General features: G+C 33.6%; 1 protein-coding gene across 1 annotated transcript; it reads right to left on the bottom strand.

The window, feature by feature from the left end:
* Positions 1-12,842: 12,842 nt before the first annotated feature.
* On the bottom strand, positions 12,843-16,545 carry LOC132752667 (nuclear receptor 2C2-associated protein-like). The gene is made up of 4 exons (XM_060743023.1): positions 16,484-16,545; positions 14,892-14,982; positions 14,340-14,516; positions 12,843-14,019 (listed from the first exon to the last, which is right to left on the bottom strand). Exons 1-4 carry the CDS (start codon positions 16,519-16,521, stop codon positions 13,897-13,899), a joined length of 429 nt encoding a protein of 142 aa, XP_060599006.1. The 5' UTR covers positions 16,522-16,545; the 3' UTR covers positions 12,843-13,896.
* Positions 16,546-16,815: the final 270 nt, after the last annotated feature.

Raw genomic sequence — 16,815 nt, 5'->3', positions numbered from 1 at the left:
TCTATAATTATAACATTCATGCCTCAAAACGCATAATTTAAAAAAAAAAATTTTCCAGACTGTGTGAAAATTACATAACTATACTAGCAAAAATGTTACATTTGATAATGTTTCAAAGAAAATCTCAGACTGCTAATCAAAAATTCACAAACGCTCAGTACTTCAATAGAAAGTCAGTTAAAGGTCAATAAGTCAACAGTCTGCAGTTCGGCAGAGTTCCTGAACTGATTTGTCTTTTTTAATAAAATGTTCAGTACAGATTAAGTTATGGTGGCGCGATAGCTCAGTTGGTTAGACCACTGACTGTCACTCCTGAGGTTCAGGGTTCGATCCTGGGTAACACCCTTGGGATTTTTCAGAGACACTTTCAGCGTTTCCCACCTACCTAGAGGTTTACTGGTAAGAAACCCCGGTAATCCTTGCAAATTGTATCAGTGCTATACACTGGGCATGTAAAAGAACCAAGGGGTCTTTTCAATAAGAGCTAGGGACTGGTTCCTGGACTCCCTAGTATCTCATAGCTGTCTCTAGAGTCTGGTGAGGTAAGGACCATACTGGAAATAAGTGCTTGCACTTTCGTAAGTTATCCTTGACTGCCCGGTCTAAAGAAAATCAATCAATCAATCAATCCTCACATTTGATACAAGTATCATTCTCTCATGCTGCAGATGACTAAAGTTTGTCTTTTGTACTGTGGTCATGCATATTTATTGAATAGGTATGATAGCTTGTTTGTTTAATTGGTTTTACATCACACCGATACAGTATAGGTCATATGGCGGCGTTCCAGCTTTACTGGTGGCGGAAGACCTCAGGTGTCCTTCCTTGCATTATTTCAGTCACAAACAGGCACCTGAGTAGAACCATGGACATTTGTAAGCTAGCTGGATAGCTTCCTCACATAAAATAATCCAAAATCCCTGTCTGGATTTGAACCCACAGTGGTGAGGGGCAAGTGGTAGATATGATAAATATTACATATTAGGTAAGATTACATAAGTTGATATAGCATAGACTTCCTGAAACAATGCACTTCAATGGTTGACCATCATGCATTTAAATGGTTGTAATACTCAAGGAAAACATATGACCTTTTGGGTAGTACCAGCTTTGATCCTAGCACTAGTTATAATTTGAATAATCTTGGTAGACGCTCACTGGAAATTGTTTCATGCCAATTATATAAGATTTAGCCCTTGCAGTTTCAGAGAAGAAGACTTTAAGGCTTTTACTACATACACATGGGGAAAACAAATGATACCGAGGACAGGGCCAATTTTGACCCAAGAGGCCATTAATTTTAAAATTTTGGGAAGAGGACCTCTAAATGATGTTACAATATTTATTACCACTTTATCAAAGCTCTGGGCTTTGTACATTCAGACAAAAGGATTTGAAATTTGCAAAGGGCCACAACTCTTGCTGTCATCTTGTTTGTGATAACCATAAAAGGTAAAACAAGTGCAATAACGCTTGTTATTTACAGTCTTGTTTTCATGTCACATGTAAAGAAAGGGCCACAACTCTTGTTAATATCAGTCTAGTTAATATTACATGTAAAGCAATGCCACAATTCTTGTTCTTACTAGCCTTGTTAACATTACAGGTAAAGTAAGGGCCATAACTCCTGTTATCACCTGTGTGAGATTATCAAATTTCATGTCAAGAAAGTTGCACAACTGTTGTTGATAAACACTACAGGTAAAGCAAGGGGCAAAAAAAATTTGTCACACAACTGTCTTTTGTGTCCATTACAAGTTAATCAAGGGCTACAACTCAAGTACGAAAAAAAATCATTTTGCAGGTACTATTAATATCTTATTGATGCAATACCAGTGGTTTAATTGTTGTTAATAACAATCAATTACTTAGTCACAAAGTCCCCACAGATTACATATTTACTAATAATCATAGACATGCAATCATTAAAACAATAAAAATCACACTTTCTACAAATGATCAGTAAATATATCATGGATTGAGATAATAAATACAGAAGTATACCCAAGTGTATGTATATAATAAATTTGATGTTTAACCCATTTAATTAATTAAAAAAAGATGCTAGCATACAAATGGTCAATGGTTCTTCCAGAGAGCTAGATTAAATGTCTTACAATAATAAAATTACAGGCAAACCTGATAACAAAAGCCATCCAAGGGAGAGGCTGAACATGCCCTTTGTAGACATGTGGTCTTTATTTTGAGGTTACTTTGCTCTTTATAATCAATGAAGGGTTGTCTCAGAGTGACCTTTATATACACAGTGATCTTTGTTTTGAGGTAAACTTTAACACAAGTTTGATGGTATATATTTTTACATGATATTTAATATAAGATGGCATGGACATTGCCCACAGGCACTCCTCCACTAGTAACCCTTTGCAATAGTGTTGTGTGACCTAATGAACTTGCCCTGCATATGAATGTGTGACAGTCTGTTTGAAATTATTGTAAAAGATTTCAGTATCAAAATGCAAAAATTGAGCTACCAACAGTATACAGCCTGGTCAGATGGTTGTAATGTGCAGGCTGGACTGGCTCATCACTGGTGGCAAAGGCCAATCACTTTCAATTCTAACAAAATTAAAAACCTTAATCCAACGATCAAATTGAATTCTGTTAACATGAAGTAGCACAAAACAATATAACACGCCTGTTTAACTCACAATGAGTGTAAAATGTCCATCGGTAAAAATGTTGTGAGCAACTTCCGTTCCTCGTTGTGAGCACCAATCTATGATGTGCGACACGATAAACAAGGTGAGTTTTTCATAAATTTTGAAAATTACAGAAATTTATGTAAAAATATCGGAATGCAGTTAGCTAGCAGTGTTTTCCGAGTATGCACATGCAAGGGTTTTGCCTGTTGCTGGACAATTTGATGGAAATACGTCTATATATAAATTGTCTATATGCATATAGTAATAATAAGTGCTTTTTAGGTAGAAGTGTAAGCCGAATCATTAATAGGCGCATTTAAGCACCACTAAAGCGCGTACATGCTGATTTACACAATTCTACAGTATTTTCACCTGCACTGCTTAATAAATTGACATTAAGGAATAGGATAGATGATGCACTGTTATGCAATGATGGGGCATTGATCAAGGTCAATAACTCATTACATATACTCTTATATAACCGAATATTAAAGAGAGGAAGGTATATGACTGCCACAAAATTTATGATTTTTTTTATTCTTGTTTTTTTTTTTTTAATGCATTGTCAAAATATAAATAGTGCATAAATTAGAATCATATTTATTCATATATATTCATAATACTGAATTGGAACATAATGCGGAAACTGGAGTATATGAATTTAACAGGTAAAAATAACTTGTGACAGGTACAGGTCAACTGCATTACTCCAATTAGAGACATAGCAAATTATCATTCCTAATAATCAGGTATTACAACACCACCAAAGCCATTCAGTTGTAAATGGCAATACTAAAACCAAAGCTATATCTAAATGGTAAACAGTATACCTTCTGATGACATCTGTCACTTTGTACTATATATGCTATACATGTAAAAGCCCCAAACACTAACACATACCTTTTGTTTTCCGATTAAATCTCTAATTCGTTAACAATCACTTAATCTTTAGAAAAACAAAAATTCCAATCCCTTTTCAAATACTGAATACCTGTGTAACATATAGATTTCCTGTAAATGACCACACTGTCAACTTGGATCAATAATTCTTGGCAAGAAAACATTGCTGTACAATTATCTACACTTGCTGAATCTCTCTGTACAAGAAATCAATGCCTGTTCATCTATAACGGATTCTCCTCACCTGAAAATTTGTCAACAGGTACCATTTGTGTCAGAAAATTAGGCCAAATCATAATCAACCGTAATAAAATCACAGTAACTTATTTGAAGCAATAGATATGTTTTCAATTGAAAACAGTCTTCTAAATTCTCCTTCTTAAAATAAAAACAATAAAAATGAAATTTTTTTGCAGAAAACTTTTTTTTCTTCTGACACAATCCATATTTTTAGATTTAAAGAATGATATTATTATTGATATCTTTCCACAAAATAAAGTAAATTGTTTTGATAACTTTATATGTTTATGTTGTGAAACAATTTGATTCCAATTCTGCAGTCAACCTGAAATATTGTGCCAGTTGGACCCTCAATCCAGCCTAGCTCAACCCTAAATTATGACGTCAGCCTGAATTCCAATTTATGATTCCGGCCTAACTCAACCCTAAATTCTGGTGCCACATGAACTCTTAATTCTGATGCCAGTCTCAAACCTAAATTATGATGCCAATCCCAATCCTTATTTAATATGCCAGCCTAGTTCAACCCTGAATTATGATGCCAACCTCAATCCCAATTAATTATGCCACCCTAGCTCAACCCTGAATTATGATGCCAGTCTCAACCCTAAATTATGATGTCAATCTCAATCCTAATGTTTAATGCCAACCCTTGTATTGTGATGCCAGCATTAACCTTAAATTATGATGCCAGTCTCACTCAACCTTAAACCTTAAAAATGATCTCAGTAACTGAACAAACTTATTCGTGTTGGTCTGTTTACTTACATCTTACTCATTTTGGCTATAAATGTGCACAATTTGACATAACTTTTACACAATTCCTGCATCATTATTACTTCACATTCTTAAGTAACTGGAATGTACATGGTGATTTCTACACAGATAAAGGAAACAGAAATTGCATTTTTTAAATTCAACAGACAGCAAACAAAGCTAGGAAATCTAAAACAAACATAATTATTTTGTTTTGAAATTGATTTGTTCTTTGTAATTGTATTCTAAGACAGAAAGTCAATACAATATTCTACTTGGAAAACCATATGTAAGTTTTTATTAGTTCCAACTACATTTTGTTTGGTTGGGGTTTACATCCCACCAACACGGCCATTTTCCACAACGGCATATGGAGACTTTCCAGCTTTTCTGGTGGAGGAAGATTTCTGGTTCCCCTCCATGCACTATTTCAGGCACAAAGTCTGTGCACTATTTCAGGCACAAAGAGGCAACTGAGTAAAACCATTGACATGCCATTATGCCAACTGGACAGCTTCTTCACATGAAAGAATCCAGTCCCTTGCAACATTCCAACATAGAGTATGGTAAGACTAAAAGAAAATGCATGTTTAAGTCTAGCTGACTATATAACAGTGGTGGTAAAAATTTGTCATCACCTCTTTAAGAAGTGTAACTCCTGATGTACTTGTCATCTTTTCTAAATGAATCAATCACAAATAGAACATACAGTTCAAGATGAGGGTAAGGGGATCACGACCCCACAACCCCAAGATTCTGCTTGTATGTCTAACCGTTCTGAAAACTTGATATCAATTTTTTTTATAGTGAAAAATCACGAGAACGCATAAGTAAAAATCATGCAAAAAGTTCTACTCTTAACCCCCTCTGGAAAACAATTTACCCATCATGGCATCATAAATAATAATTGAGGCTGGCATTACATTTTGGGTTGCTTAACCTTGTCTAAAATATGCATTGCCCTTGTACAAATTTTGTGATTCCCTCTGGTAAAAGTCCCTTTTATTGTTATCTTCTAACCCTGTTGGTTGAAAAAAGAATTAGGTATAAGCTATGATCATTGTTTTAACTTATGGCTACAGGTAGCAATTCTAAGTAGCACTTTGGACTCATTTTTGTTAGGACACCATCAAACATCACCCAGGCCTTAAAAAATGGATGGAAGGGCACCTGAGGTATTCCTCCACAAGTAAAGCTGGTTAACCTTTCACATCATTATTGTGACTTAAGCCCCCAAAAGATATTATACATGTAACTATTGCCTATGACCAGAACATGAACTGTTCCATAGAAACATGAACACAAACATCAGCCAATGACTGACAGTCCAATTAATATTGTTAAATAATAAACAAGATAAGAACCATCTGACAAACAGTGGAAAAAAATGCAATAAAACTACCAACTAATATTCATGCAACATCTATATATATATATCACATACAATTCTATTATCAATAATTCCATAGTCCAATAATTGCTTAGTCACCTAGATGAACCTTTGAGCTCATTTAGTCTATCACATCATTTGATTATCTTGTAAAGCTGGTATAACACATCATAAATACATGTAATTCTATGGTAAGCCTATTAGTTAGCATGGTTACAGCTCATAGTATTACCTTTATAAATCAACATCACTGTCCAAGGCCGAACAACAATATAGCAACATTGACAGCAGCAGGATCAAACCCAGCACTACTATTAAAGTGATCATAGGAGCTTCCTGGTGACTTCATCAATAGCGGGATTCTTCTAAAATGGGAAATATAAGAAAATCTATAAAAATGCAAAAAAATGCAGAATTTAAAATCTTGCAGATTTGGTTTGATATACTGTAGCTCATGGACGGAACCATTTCATTACTAGCTACTGTCTACACCCCAAAGTACCAGTTTAAGCAGTATTCAACATTTATACTGGATAAAATTAAGAAAAATCCCAAGACTGATCAGACTTGTGTCAGTGTACTTTAACTGGTTGGGAAATTATATTAATATCTCTACAAAATATATATATTAAAGAATATATATAAGAGCATTGTTAAATGGCCGAGTGGTAAAGGTTGTTGATTTCAAACCACTTGACCCTCATCCCTGTTGGTTCAAATCCCGCTTAAGGGACTTTTGGTTCTTTCATGTGAGGAAGCTATCCAGCTAGCTTATGGAATGTCAGTGGTTCTATTTTGGTACTAGTTTGTGGCTTAAATAATACACAGAGGGGCACCTTATGCTTTCCTCCACCAGTAATGCTGGAAAGTTGTCATATGACCTTTTTTCGTACAGTGTTGGTGTGACATAATCCCCAACCCTGACCCTTTTCATCCAATAAAAACCCCAACAAAACCTCATATACAGTTTTAAATTAATATGTGTAATAAAATAAAGCACATGAGTTCATGTATAATTACAAGTACTAGTAATTACAAAGCATCTGAGTGATTAAATGTGCAGTATCAATCGATAGAGCAAAAGAGATAAAATTAATCTCTCTTTGCATTTTTAAATTTACATGGTTACAGCTAAAAACATTGAATGTAATTATGTTTTGTCTAATACAGTATGTCTTTAAGTCTTATTGACTTTATTATTTGACAACATAATTATCAATAATGCACCAAAAGTCCATACGTCAAATTGTGCATAAATATAAGGCTAATACATTGTAACGACGTTTGTAGAACATCATAATGAGCATGATAATATGCAAATACTAAAGTTGTTGAATTAACACAAGGGAATGTTTGCCTATATAAGGGCATAAACCACTCTCAGTGGTGAGCTAGCTTTTCATCAACAGGGTTTGTGTGTCTTAAAAACGTTACAACATAATGGAACTTGTAGACAGGGAAAAAATGCAAGATTTATTTGAAAAAGTTAATATAAATTTTACCAACAGGCTTTTCAGTCTTTTGCCAGTCTATTTTTGTATGCCATAATGGAGGGGCATTTTATGACTACCTAATAATAATGCAGTGTTCTGCCATTGAAAAGCCTTTATCTACCAATTTAGGCTTACTATCATTTTTTCTGTCACCGTACAGAACCGTTCACTTAATTTAAAGAAGACGTGTAAGTGACTGAATAGCTTGAGCTGAATCGGTAGAGCAGCTGAATGATATTCAAATGGTCCCAGGTTTGAGTTCGAGTCAGGCTTCACATTTTCTCAACCAGTGACATTTTATACCCCAAAGTGGGGCTGTGACTGAATATAGCTCAGACATTAATTTACACTGCTCTGTGAAATTTAAGGATGAATTTCAATGTCATGTGAGAGTATGTCACAGTTCAGAACTGGTTTTTTTTGTGGGAAAAGATGTGTAACTGCCAGATAACTCCGTCAGTAGAGCCTTGGAATGGTATTTCAAGGGTCCAGGGTTCGAATCCTAGTCAAGCTGCACATTTTCTCATCATGAGGGGCATTTGTCCATTTACTAGGGGAAGTCAAGGTAAAAATATCAAGCATTATTAAATATTATAAATAACATGAAATATCTCTAAAAAAACAAAATAAAATCAAAGTATTTACTTTTCATTATAAAATAATAATCATCATTTTCTTAATATATAACTTACCTAATATCTCTTTAACTTTTGTGGCAGCATGGCTGAGTGATTAACACCGTGGTTAGTAATCTAAGGATCTCTGGATGTGTGGGTTCAAACCCCATCAGGGACAAGCCATTATTTCCTAGAGTAAGAAATGACTTTACACAATACTGGTTGATTCCAGGAACGGATTCAAGAGTATGTCTGCAAGCTTATAGCTTTCCATACAATCAAACTAAAATAAATTCTTAAAATTGATTCATTTTTTTGCCAATGACAATTTTAAAAGTCCTTGAACACAATAAAAATGTTTGTACTTTAAGTACTGTGAACTGAAGATATATTGGTATTTATGGCAATTCTATTTTAAGGTTATGGAAAAAAAAAGTCAGCTGCTGTTGTTGTCTGGCAGTTTCTGGAATTACGTCTGTTTACCTTTTGTACTTATATTAAAGCACATAATTCTGTACATTGTTCAGCAACATCCAACCCACCTTATCACATCATGCCATTTGTCAAAAAACAAACAGTATTGGAAACTCAAATGGAACGCTAACCAATGACAATTAATTAACGAGCTAAATAAACACCAAAGCAACGTGTAGCACAACTTAAGGCTAGGACACACCGAGACACCCTATGTATTGAAATATTAGTTCAAAAAAGCTGACAATTAAAACATGCTGTCTAGACACTGGATGCTCTTCAAGTAAGGTCTTTACCGGTCTCACTGATACTATCACACCCGTGTTTTGTGTGACCTACCGTAGGTCAAAACAGTTCAGTTTGAGTCAAAACAGTTCAGTTTGCATCAAAACAGTTCAGTTTGCGTTTGTACTTACACACATGTTGTACCACATTTTATATGCATTGTCTAATGAAAAGATATGGGACAGTGCATGGTATATGAAAGGAAGGTGTTGGGGTATGAGGTCATTTTTAGTTCCTCTTTCGGAAAGAAAAAAGTGGAGCTATTGGAAGTAACCACTCATTGATCAATGTAGGTTAACCTTTTTGGTTAATTTTGTGTTAATACTTCAATACTTATAAAGCTATTTCACTGATACTTTTTTAATATAGTTCTGTCAGTAATACTCATTTTCAGGTCAAAAGGTCCAGGTCACTTGAACCTGTCACAGGCCATTCAAGCAAATTGAATTGACCTTAAATCCTTAGCTGATGCACCTTGATGAATTCTACCGGCCACATCTGAATTTCCAGACGAAAAGGTCAAAAGTGACAAGCTCATACTGATCTTTGCTAATTTATGGATTTAGTTTTTGATGCATCTTGATGAGTTCTGCCTGTCACACGCATTTTTGTATCAAAAGGTCAAAGGTAATAAGACATTTTGACCTCTACTTCATTATTATCATCTCTTTATTTAAAAAAAAATGCATTTCACATCACTGAGAAAAGTAGACGGCACTGCTTCTCAGACAGCTCTTGTTAGTTATGGATTTGATACCACCAATTTAGATATAACTTTCTACAACAACCTTTGATTGACTGATCATGAACAGGCATTATCCGTGACTCATTTTCTACTAGAAAGATTTTACCCCCCTTTTAATAACAAGCTGTTTTCACCGGCATCAGCTCTATTGATGAATTCCATTGTATTTTGACATTATTAAATCAAAAGCTATGCTAATTTCTTTATCATCATAAATATGTAGGGAAATTTGCTATCAGTTTAATAAGAAAAATAATACAATGCTACAAAAACTCCCCAAAATGCTCAATTTAACACCTTCATTTTCTATATCCACGTCATTAAACCTACCTTTATACACCTTCATTTCCGGAGTTTTCCTTACCACTTCCCCTCAAATGGGTGGCAGACTCTTCCCTTACCTACACCCTTCTATTGCCTTTGCTGCTCATGAACATGGCTAAAAGCTGACAATTCACCAACAACTATTTTCAACCACAACACCATTCTACTCCCCCCACCCCCCAGTGGGGATCCTGGATCCACCCCTGAACAATAGAACTTTTAATAAAAAGTAACTTACCTTAAGTTTGAAGACATAAAACAAATTCTTTGAAATAACAATCAATAGCGTTTATTGAGTTAAACTTCCTCTGGATACCTCATTTCATGAGTAGATAATGAAACCCAATAAAGAAAGAGAAAAACTCATTTCATTATAAGAATCAATTCCCCAACTAATTCGGGCTAAATTAAGACCTAATTCAACAATTAAATGCCTTCATGAGAAAGTAACTAAATCTATTTGTTTTCTAAAATTTAAATGATGTTGTAATAAAGTTATATAAGCACACACACAGGTTTAACCTCATTTGATTTATGGATAAAACCTGCTTTGAATTTTGAAATGCATTCTAATGATTAAGGGGGAGCGGTGCCCTAGTGGTTAAAGTGACTGCCTCTCAACTCAGGAATCATGGGTTCGAGCCCTAATCGAGTCACGACCATGTTTCTTTATATGACACCAGTACTGGCTGGTTCCAGGATAGGAAGCTGACTCGAAAGTGATAAATGTGAGTTGCAAGAACTTATTTCCCAGATGGCGCAGTTCACTTTCCTTGTGATTGATCATGAAATCCTTTCTAAGGTCATTTGCATGTAACCTCTGCTCTGGCATGTACTGAAGTAATCAGTTCCTTGCAAAAGTGAAGGCATCTAGTACTGGTAAACTGTTTGACAGCCTGCCCACAAACAATGCGGTGGCTGAACTGTGCTCTGGTAAAATCAATGTGACTAACTGCTGTGATCTGGAGTGAAAACTACCAACACCACCAACCCATCAAGCTTACATAAATATTTTAAAAACAATGATTGTTAAAGATGACTTGATGTGACATCAAGCTAGGTTACAGAAGGCTGGTGGTTCTAATCAAATGCCTGCTTGTACAATAATACACACAGAGGCCCATGAGGTGTTTCTTCATCTATAAAGCTGCTGGAATTTATTAACAACAATATTACACTAGTGTAATAACACTTTAACACAATGTCATTTGTGTTATATACAAACATCGCATTAAAGCATGCTAATGTTAACGTTACACTACAGTATAGGCGCGACAATTAAAACTGACTCTTTTTAACTGCTGACCATTCTTATTTTGAATATGTGATAAAAAAGAATTATTATATCCATGTAGATTCAGCATGTTCAGTACTAAATTTATTGGACTTGTATAAAACAATATTTTGTTTGCCAGAGGCTGGCATAATATGATTTTAGTTAATCACTCGTTCAATAAATTTAGTAGGCAAGCAATATATTTATTCAACAAGTTTTAATAAATTTAGTATTAAACCTACACTCATACAATATCCTCTATGTGTAGACCTGTACATTGCTTCTTTTTTGTCATCAATATCATGACAATTATTTTTTTTAAATGCTGCAATTTAAAATACATATTGTAGCACCATACTTAAGTGGTGATAAGTACTTACTGCACAATCATTATTATTCGTGGGGCAGTAATTTTAGTGGTTTTGGTGGATAGCTCAATCCACAAATTTAAAATCCAACAAAATATCAAGTACCCACGAAAATATTTCGAGACAAAACCACAGAATTTCGTGTCTACGAAATTAAGCAAATTCTCATTACTTCTGAAATCTATAACCAACAGATGTTTAAATACAGTATAAACATTGGTTATCAGTCATAACACAAAACACTGCTAGGTATAAAATAATTTTTAAAGCCAAAACAGGAAAAACATTTTATGATATCAAACAAGCCTACTATATAATTATATAACAATTTGTCAAATTATTTCTTAGAGTAATCAAGTATAATTATGTAGGATGGCAATTTATATGGACTGACCACCGACATATTCACCAAAAATATGTTGAATTTGGTATAGGAAAAAACAGAGTAACAATTAAAACAATATATTTATCAGGAAAGTTTATTCTGCCTAGATTTTCTAAATTTTTTTTAAGTAATAGTTTGTATGTTTCAATACTTATCATCTGTATAAATGGAATACAAAGGTGAGATCTGAATTCCTATAAGATGTCTTGCCAATTAAAATTTCTTTCCAATGAATACATATAGGAAAGAGCAAACTCTAATTAAGTTGGAAAGTTTACTTTCTGTCGCTCTCCTGGGGGTCATGACCTCAAATACCAGATAAGCTGCTCCCAGCAGATTTAATTATTTTGATAGTTGGCTTAATCTATTATATGGAACAATACAAATCTAGCTTGTTTATTAAAACAATATAATATCAATAATCAAGTTTAATAAAGCATGTTCAACAGTCTTTTCGTGCAATTTTCCATGATATATTTAAGAATATATACAACTTCTTTAATTTATTTGAAACATGAGCGCCCTAATGTGCAGATCATGTATCTTCTTATAAAATATCTGCGTCAGTACCATCAAGTGGCATAAGGAAAGTTTCATGCACAATCTGCGAATGGTATTAAAAACTAAATTACACTTTTTTTCATATTTAAAATGTTAAATTCTGCTACAGTTGGTGTAAGGCCGCCAGGTGACAACATGCATTTAATACTTCCATCCATGAAAACTCAATCAAACATTTTCAATTTGTCTATTTATATTTGGGAATCCGACTTAAAGCAGCATGCCTCCAGATTTATGCTAATTTTGACCATTTTGAAAATGTATTCAAATATAAAGTATTGTGAAGTAAACAAAGAAGGTAATTTGCAAATTGCGAACAGCACTTATATACAATCCACATATATTACCAAAAAGTGATCGAAATATGCAAAATTATCATCACTTGATATTATGTCCCAGCTTTAAGTAGGCAAAAATGATAACAAACAAACAAATAACATTGTAATTTGATACTATCTTCTAATTTATATAACTTGATTTTAACAGGAGAAAGAAAATATCTTCTGAGAAAATAACATAAAAACAAAATTAATCTATTCAAGAAAACTAATCCATACAAGGTAATTTGCTATTACAATAAGAGTTACATCCCTTTACTTTTTTAAAAACCATATTTTATAGTGTCAGGCCAGCCTGCACTCATGTTTTGTCTCATCACATTCTAAACTTTCAACATGCAAAATTTTAGCTTGTTACTAAAACACCTTCAATTAACCCTGTCCCAAATTCAAAGCATAATACATGTACAAAACTCAGTTGTGTAAGGTTTGAACTATTTTGACTGTCACTTTTATCCAACAAATGAATCCACTTTTATCCAACAAATGAATACAACACATTGAAAACTGAACACAACTGTAACTAGAGCTGCCACAGGAGTGACAAATACCCCCACTATATCTATGACACAGTATATTAAACACAAAATTGTCTGACATTTGACTTGACCTTGAGGCATCACAGGGGTGGTATAGGACATGTACACTGCCTTGTTGAGGTGAACATTTGAGCAAAGTTTTAAAAAAATCCATAAAGGGGTCAAATTTTTATAGAGTGGACATGAAGTCATAGCATAGGTTCTGCAGATCTCCTTGTTGAGTAAAAAATAATGAGTAAAGTTTGATCAAAATCTTTCTAGTGGTATAGGTTTATAAGGTGGGCACAAAATTTTCTGAATTTGAACTTCCAGTATGACCTTGACCTATAGCAGGTACATCAGCAGCATAGATTTTGCATATTGCCCTGTTGATATGAACATTTAGGCCAAGTTTGAAGAAAATGTTACAAAGGGTATTTGATTTATAGAGTGGACACGGTGGAGAAAGGCGGACCAACTGATCAACGGTTACGACAGTGATTCCAGGAGCCCCCTTCATATTACGTGGTCAAGTATATACATGTAACAATATTATACCACAATCATCTCTGTACACCATTCACTTTAAGCTGATATATAGTTATCCTTCCAAAAAAGTCTGTACTTTTACTAAACACAATTTTCATGGACACGATAGGTTTATCTGCATTGTTGATCATAAATGTCTGTGAATATAGTTAAGGATTATAAATGTAAGCTTACAGGAATAACACTACACTGGACAACAAATAACTTAAATAATAATCAAGGCTTTACTACAAAACTGTTGTAAGTCCTTCTTTTTATCATATAAGTTACTGCAGTTTTGCAGTCAACCCTCAATATGGTACTAGAAAATGTAATCTTACCAAAAGCTTAGACACATCTAGGTTCCTTTTATCAAGGTATATAATATCATAGGTACATGTATATAATTTATGTACAATAAAAAATACAAAGTAAAACTCTTTTTTCTTTTCCATGTTACAAAATTATTCAAGGATACTTGTAAAGAATTTTTATCTTCAGGATAAAAGTAGTCTATTTTCTCCCAGGAGGAACTTGCATCCATTTTACCCTCTACCCAGCAGTCAGCTCCAGCGAATCCACCTTGAAACTGTATACAGAGTTCAACTGGAACAATGCTTTCCTCAAAATCTATGGTAATCCATTGAGGAGATCCCTGCAAAATAAGTAAAGACAACAGTCTATTTCGTCAAACTTTAACAATTTAATTTACATGATTGTGTAACAAAATTTGTCAATTTTGACTTAGAATCAGAACTATGCAAGTAATGTAATGTGTGTAACACACCAGACTTTTTGATTATAAAAGGATTTCTAGCTGTGTCAGTTCAAACCAAGTCAGGGGCAAGAATTGTTTCCTCGAGCAAGAAACTTTACACACATTTCTCGTTACTGGTTGGTTCTATGAACAGACTGATTCAACAGTGTGTCAACAAGTTTGTAGATCACTACACAATCAAACTAAATGAATTCTGTATAAACTTATTAATAAGCAATAAAAGTTAACATCACACATTGTAAAGGTACACACCTGATCTGAATTCCAACAAGTATCCTCATTTCCATCCACTAAGTACTTCTTACCAAACTGTTTCACATCTCTATTAAGCACAGAACTAACCCTTTAAAACAGAAGAAACAAATTAAATTTCAATTTCTTCTTCTTTTTTTTTTTTAATTATTACTACAGTGTAGCCTTACTAATCTGTCCTAATCTAGTCCAGGACTTTCCTTCTCTGTCCCAATTATTTTTTCCCATCTTTAAACATGTATGTCACTTTTCTCTGCATCTATGCACACATTAATAAAATATATTGCAACCTTGTTATCATACTTAATTTAGATAAAAACAGTTCCAAACTGTAAATTTTCCAAAATACTTCTAGTCTTGAAACCTTTCTTACCCAAAGTTTCAACTGGTTCAGACAAATTCAAATTAAGACAGGTTCCACTGTATTACAATGTATAGTGAATATAATTATATCCTTTGTCTTGTCAGTGTGTGGGAAAGTGGGTGTTAATAAACCAAGAAGTTACTGGCCCCTTTAATTACTGCCTGGTCAATGCCATGATTTTGCTTTGGTACTAATAAAAACTTGGAATGTTAACTTTGGTTAACGTTGGCATATTTTCAATTCAAAATGATGTTATCCATTTGTGTTTTTTATGGGCTAGTACAATGGGCCATAACTCAAATTAACAACAGACCATTAGATTATGAAGATACAAGGACACGATGCCCGTAGGCTCTGGATAGATTTTCTTTCAAGAAAAAAATGGCTAACTTAAGGTTTTAAAGGGTCATTACTCAATAACACAAAAAATAGACATAGCTGAAATTTTATATGGATCATTTCCATGTTAAAATACTCACTCATGCCAAGATCTAGCATATCACTATCAGTATAGAAATAAGTTACTTTTCTTTTGTAAAATGCCTTTTTCAATATAGTATACATGAACTAATTAATGCTGAACTGGATTTCGATAGTATCTGATTAACATTACAACCATACTATGCTTACAAACTAACAGTTATATAGCCATACTATGTTTCATAACAATTTAAAAAAGAAACAATAGTAAACAATGCCTCAAAATGGATTTTTTCTTCAAAAGTAACAAAATACCATTACTCAAATCCCACAGTAGATTTTGATGAGCTACTGTTCCCATATTCATATAATAATGTTAAATATTTTTACATTTATGCCAAGTTTCATTAAAATTTAATCAACCAGTTCTAAGAGGCGGCTCCAAAAGTAAGGAATTTTTGACTGACTACCCGCCGTGATTATCTAAACTTTAACTATAGCACACACACTTATCAAATCAATGAAAATCTACCGAGAAAACGTCTTTTTAAACAAAATAAATATAGCTACTGTGTATATAAATAATTACACTACAGGTAGTCGATCAAAAATTTTTTTGGTTCAGGCAAACAAGTTTCACTGTGAAGGAAAATATTTAGTGGTGTGCAACATCGAATACAATGTGTTTATATAAACATTAAAAGTTATCCTCATTAGAATTTCTTCTTCAATTTGTCAGTACTTAATTTCACGAAATATAAATTTATTATCATTCTTAATGAAGAGGTTAAGTATGAAATAAACTTACCGAAGTTGAGTCGCATTGATGTCTATGGGGGCCGCCATAATACATTAGACTGGTATTAAAAAACTTTCCGTTTTTGTATAGATAACATATATTACTTTCCGTGTTTTATTTATGAGCTATTTTACTTACTTAAAAAAACTTTTTAAATTGTATTTTACCTTTATTTTTTCCAGTCTAATATTTGATATCATATAAATTCACGGTGCTATAACCTGCTTTTGTAATGTATAAACGTCTGGGGAAAAGATGTAAATGTACATGAAAATTGAGGACTGGGTTTGAATCTGTTCATGATCATGTGGGATAATGGAAAAGTGCAACATCCATCAAAA

This window comes from Ruditapes philippinarum, unplaced genomic scaffold (assembly GCF_026571515.1).
Source record: "Ruditapes philippinarum isolate M1 unplaced genomic scaffold, ASM2657151v2 ctg528_1_1_1_1, whole genome shotgun sequence".
In the NCBI taxonomy this organism is placed as follows: Eukaryota; Metazoa; Mollusca; class Bivalvia; order Venerida; family Veneridae; genus Ruditapes; species Ruditapes philippinarum.
This window is presented reverse-complemented; position numbering and strand designations above follow the sequence as displayed.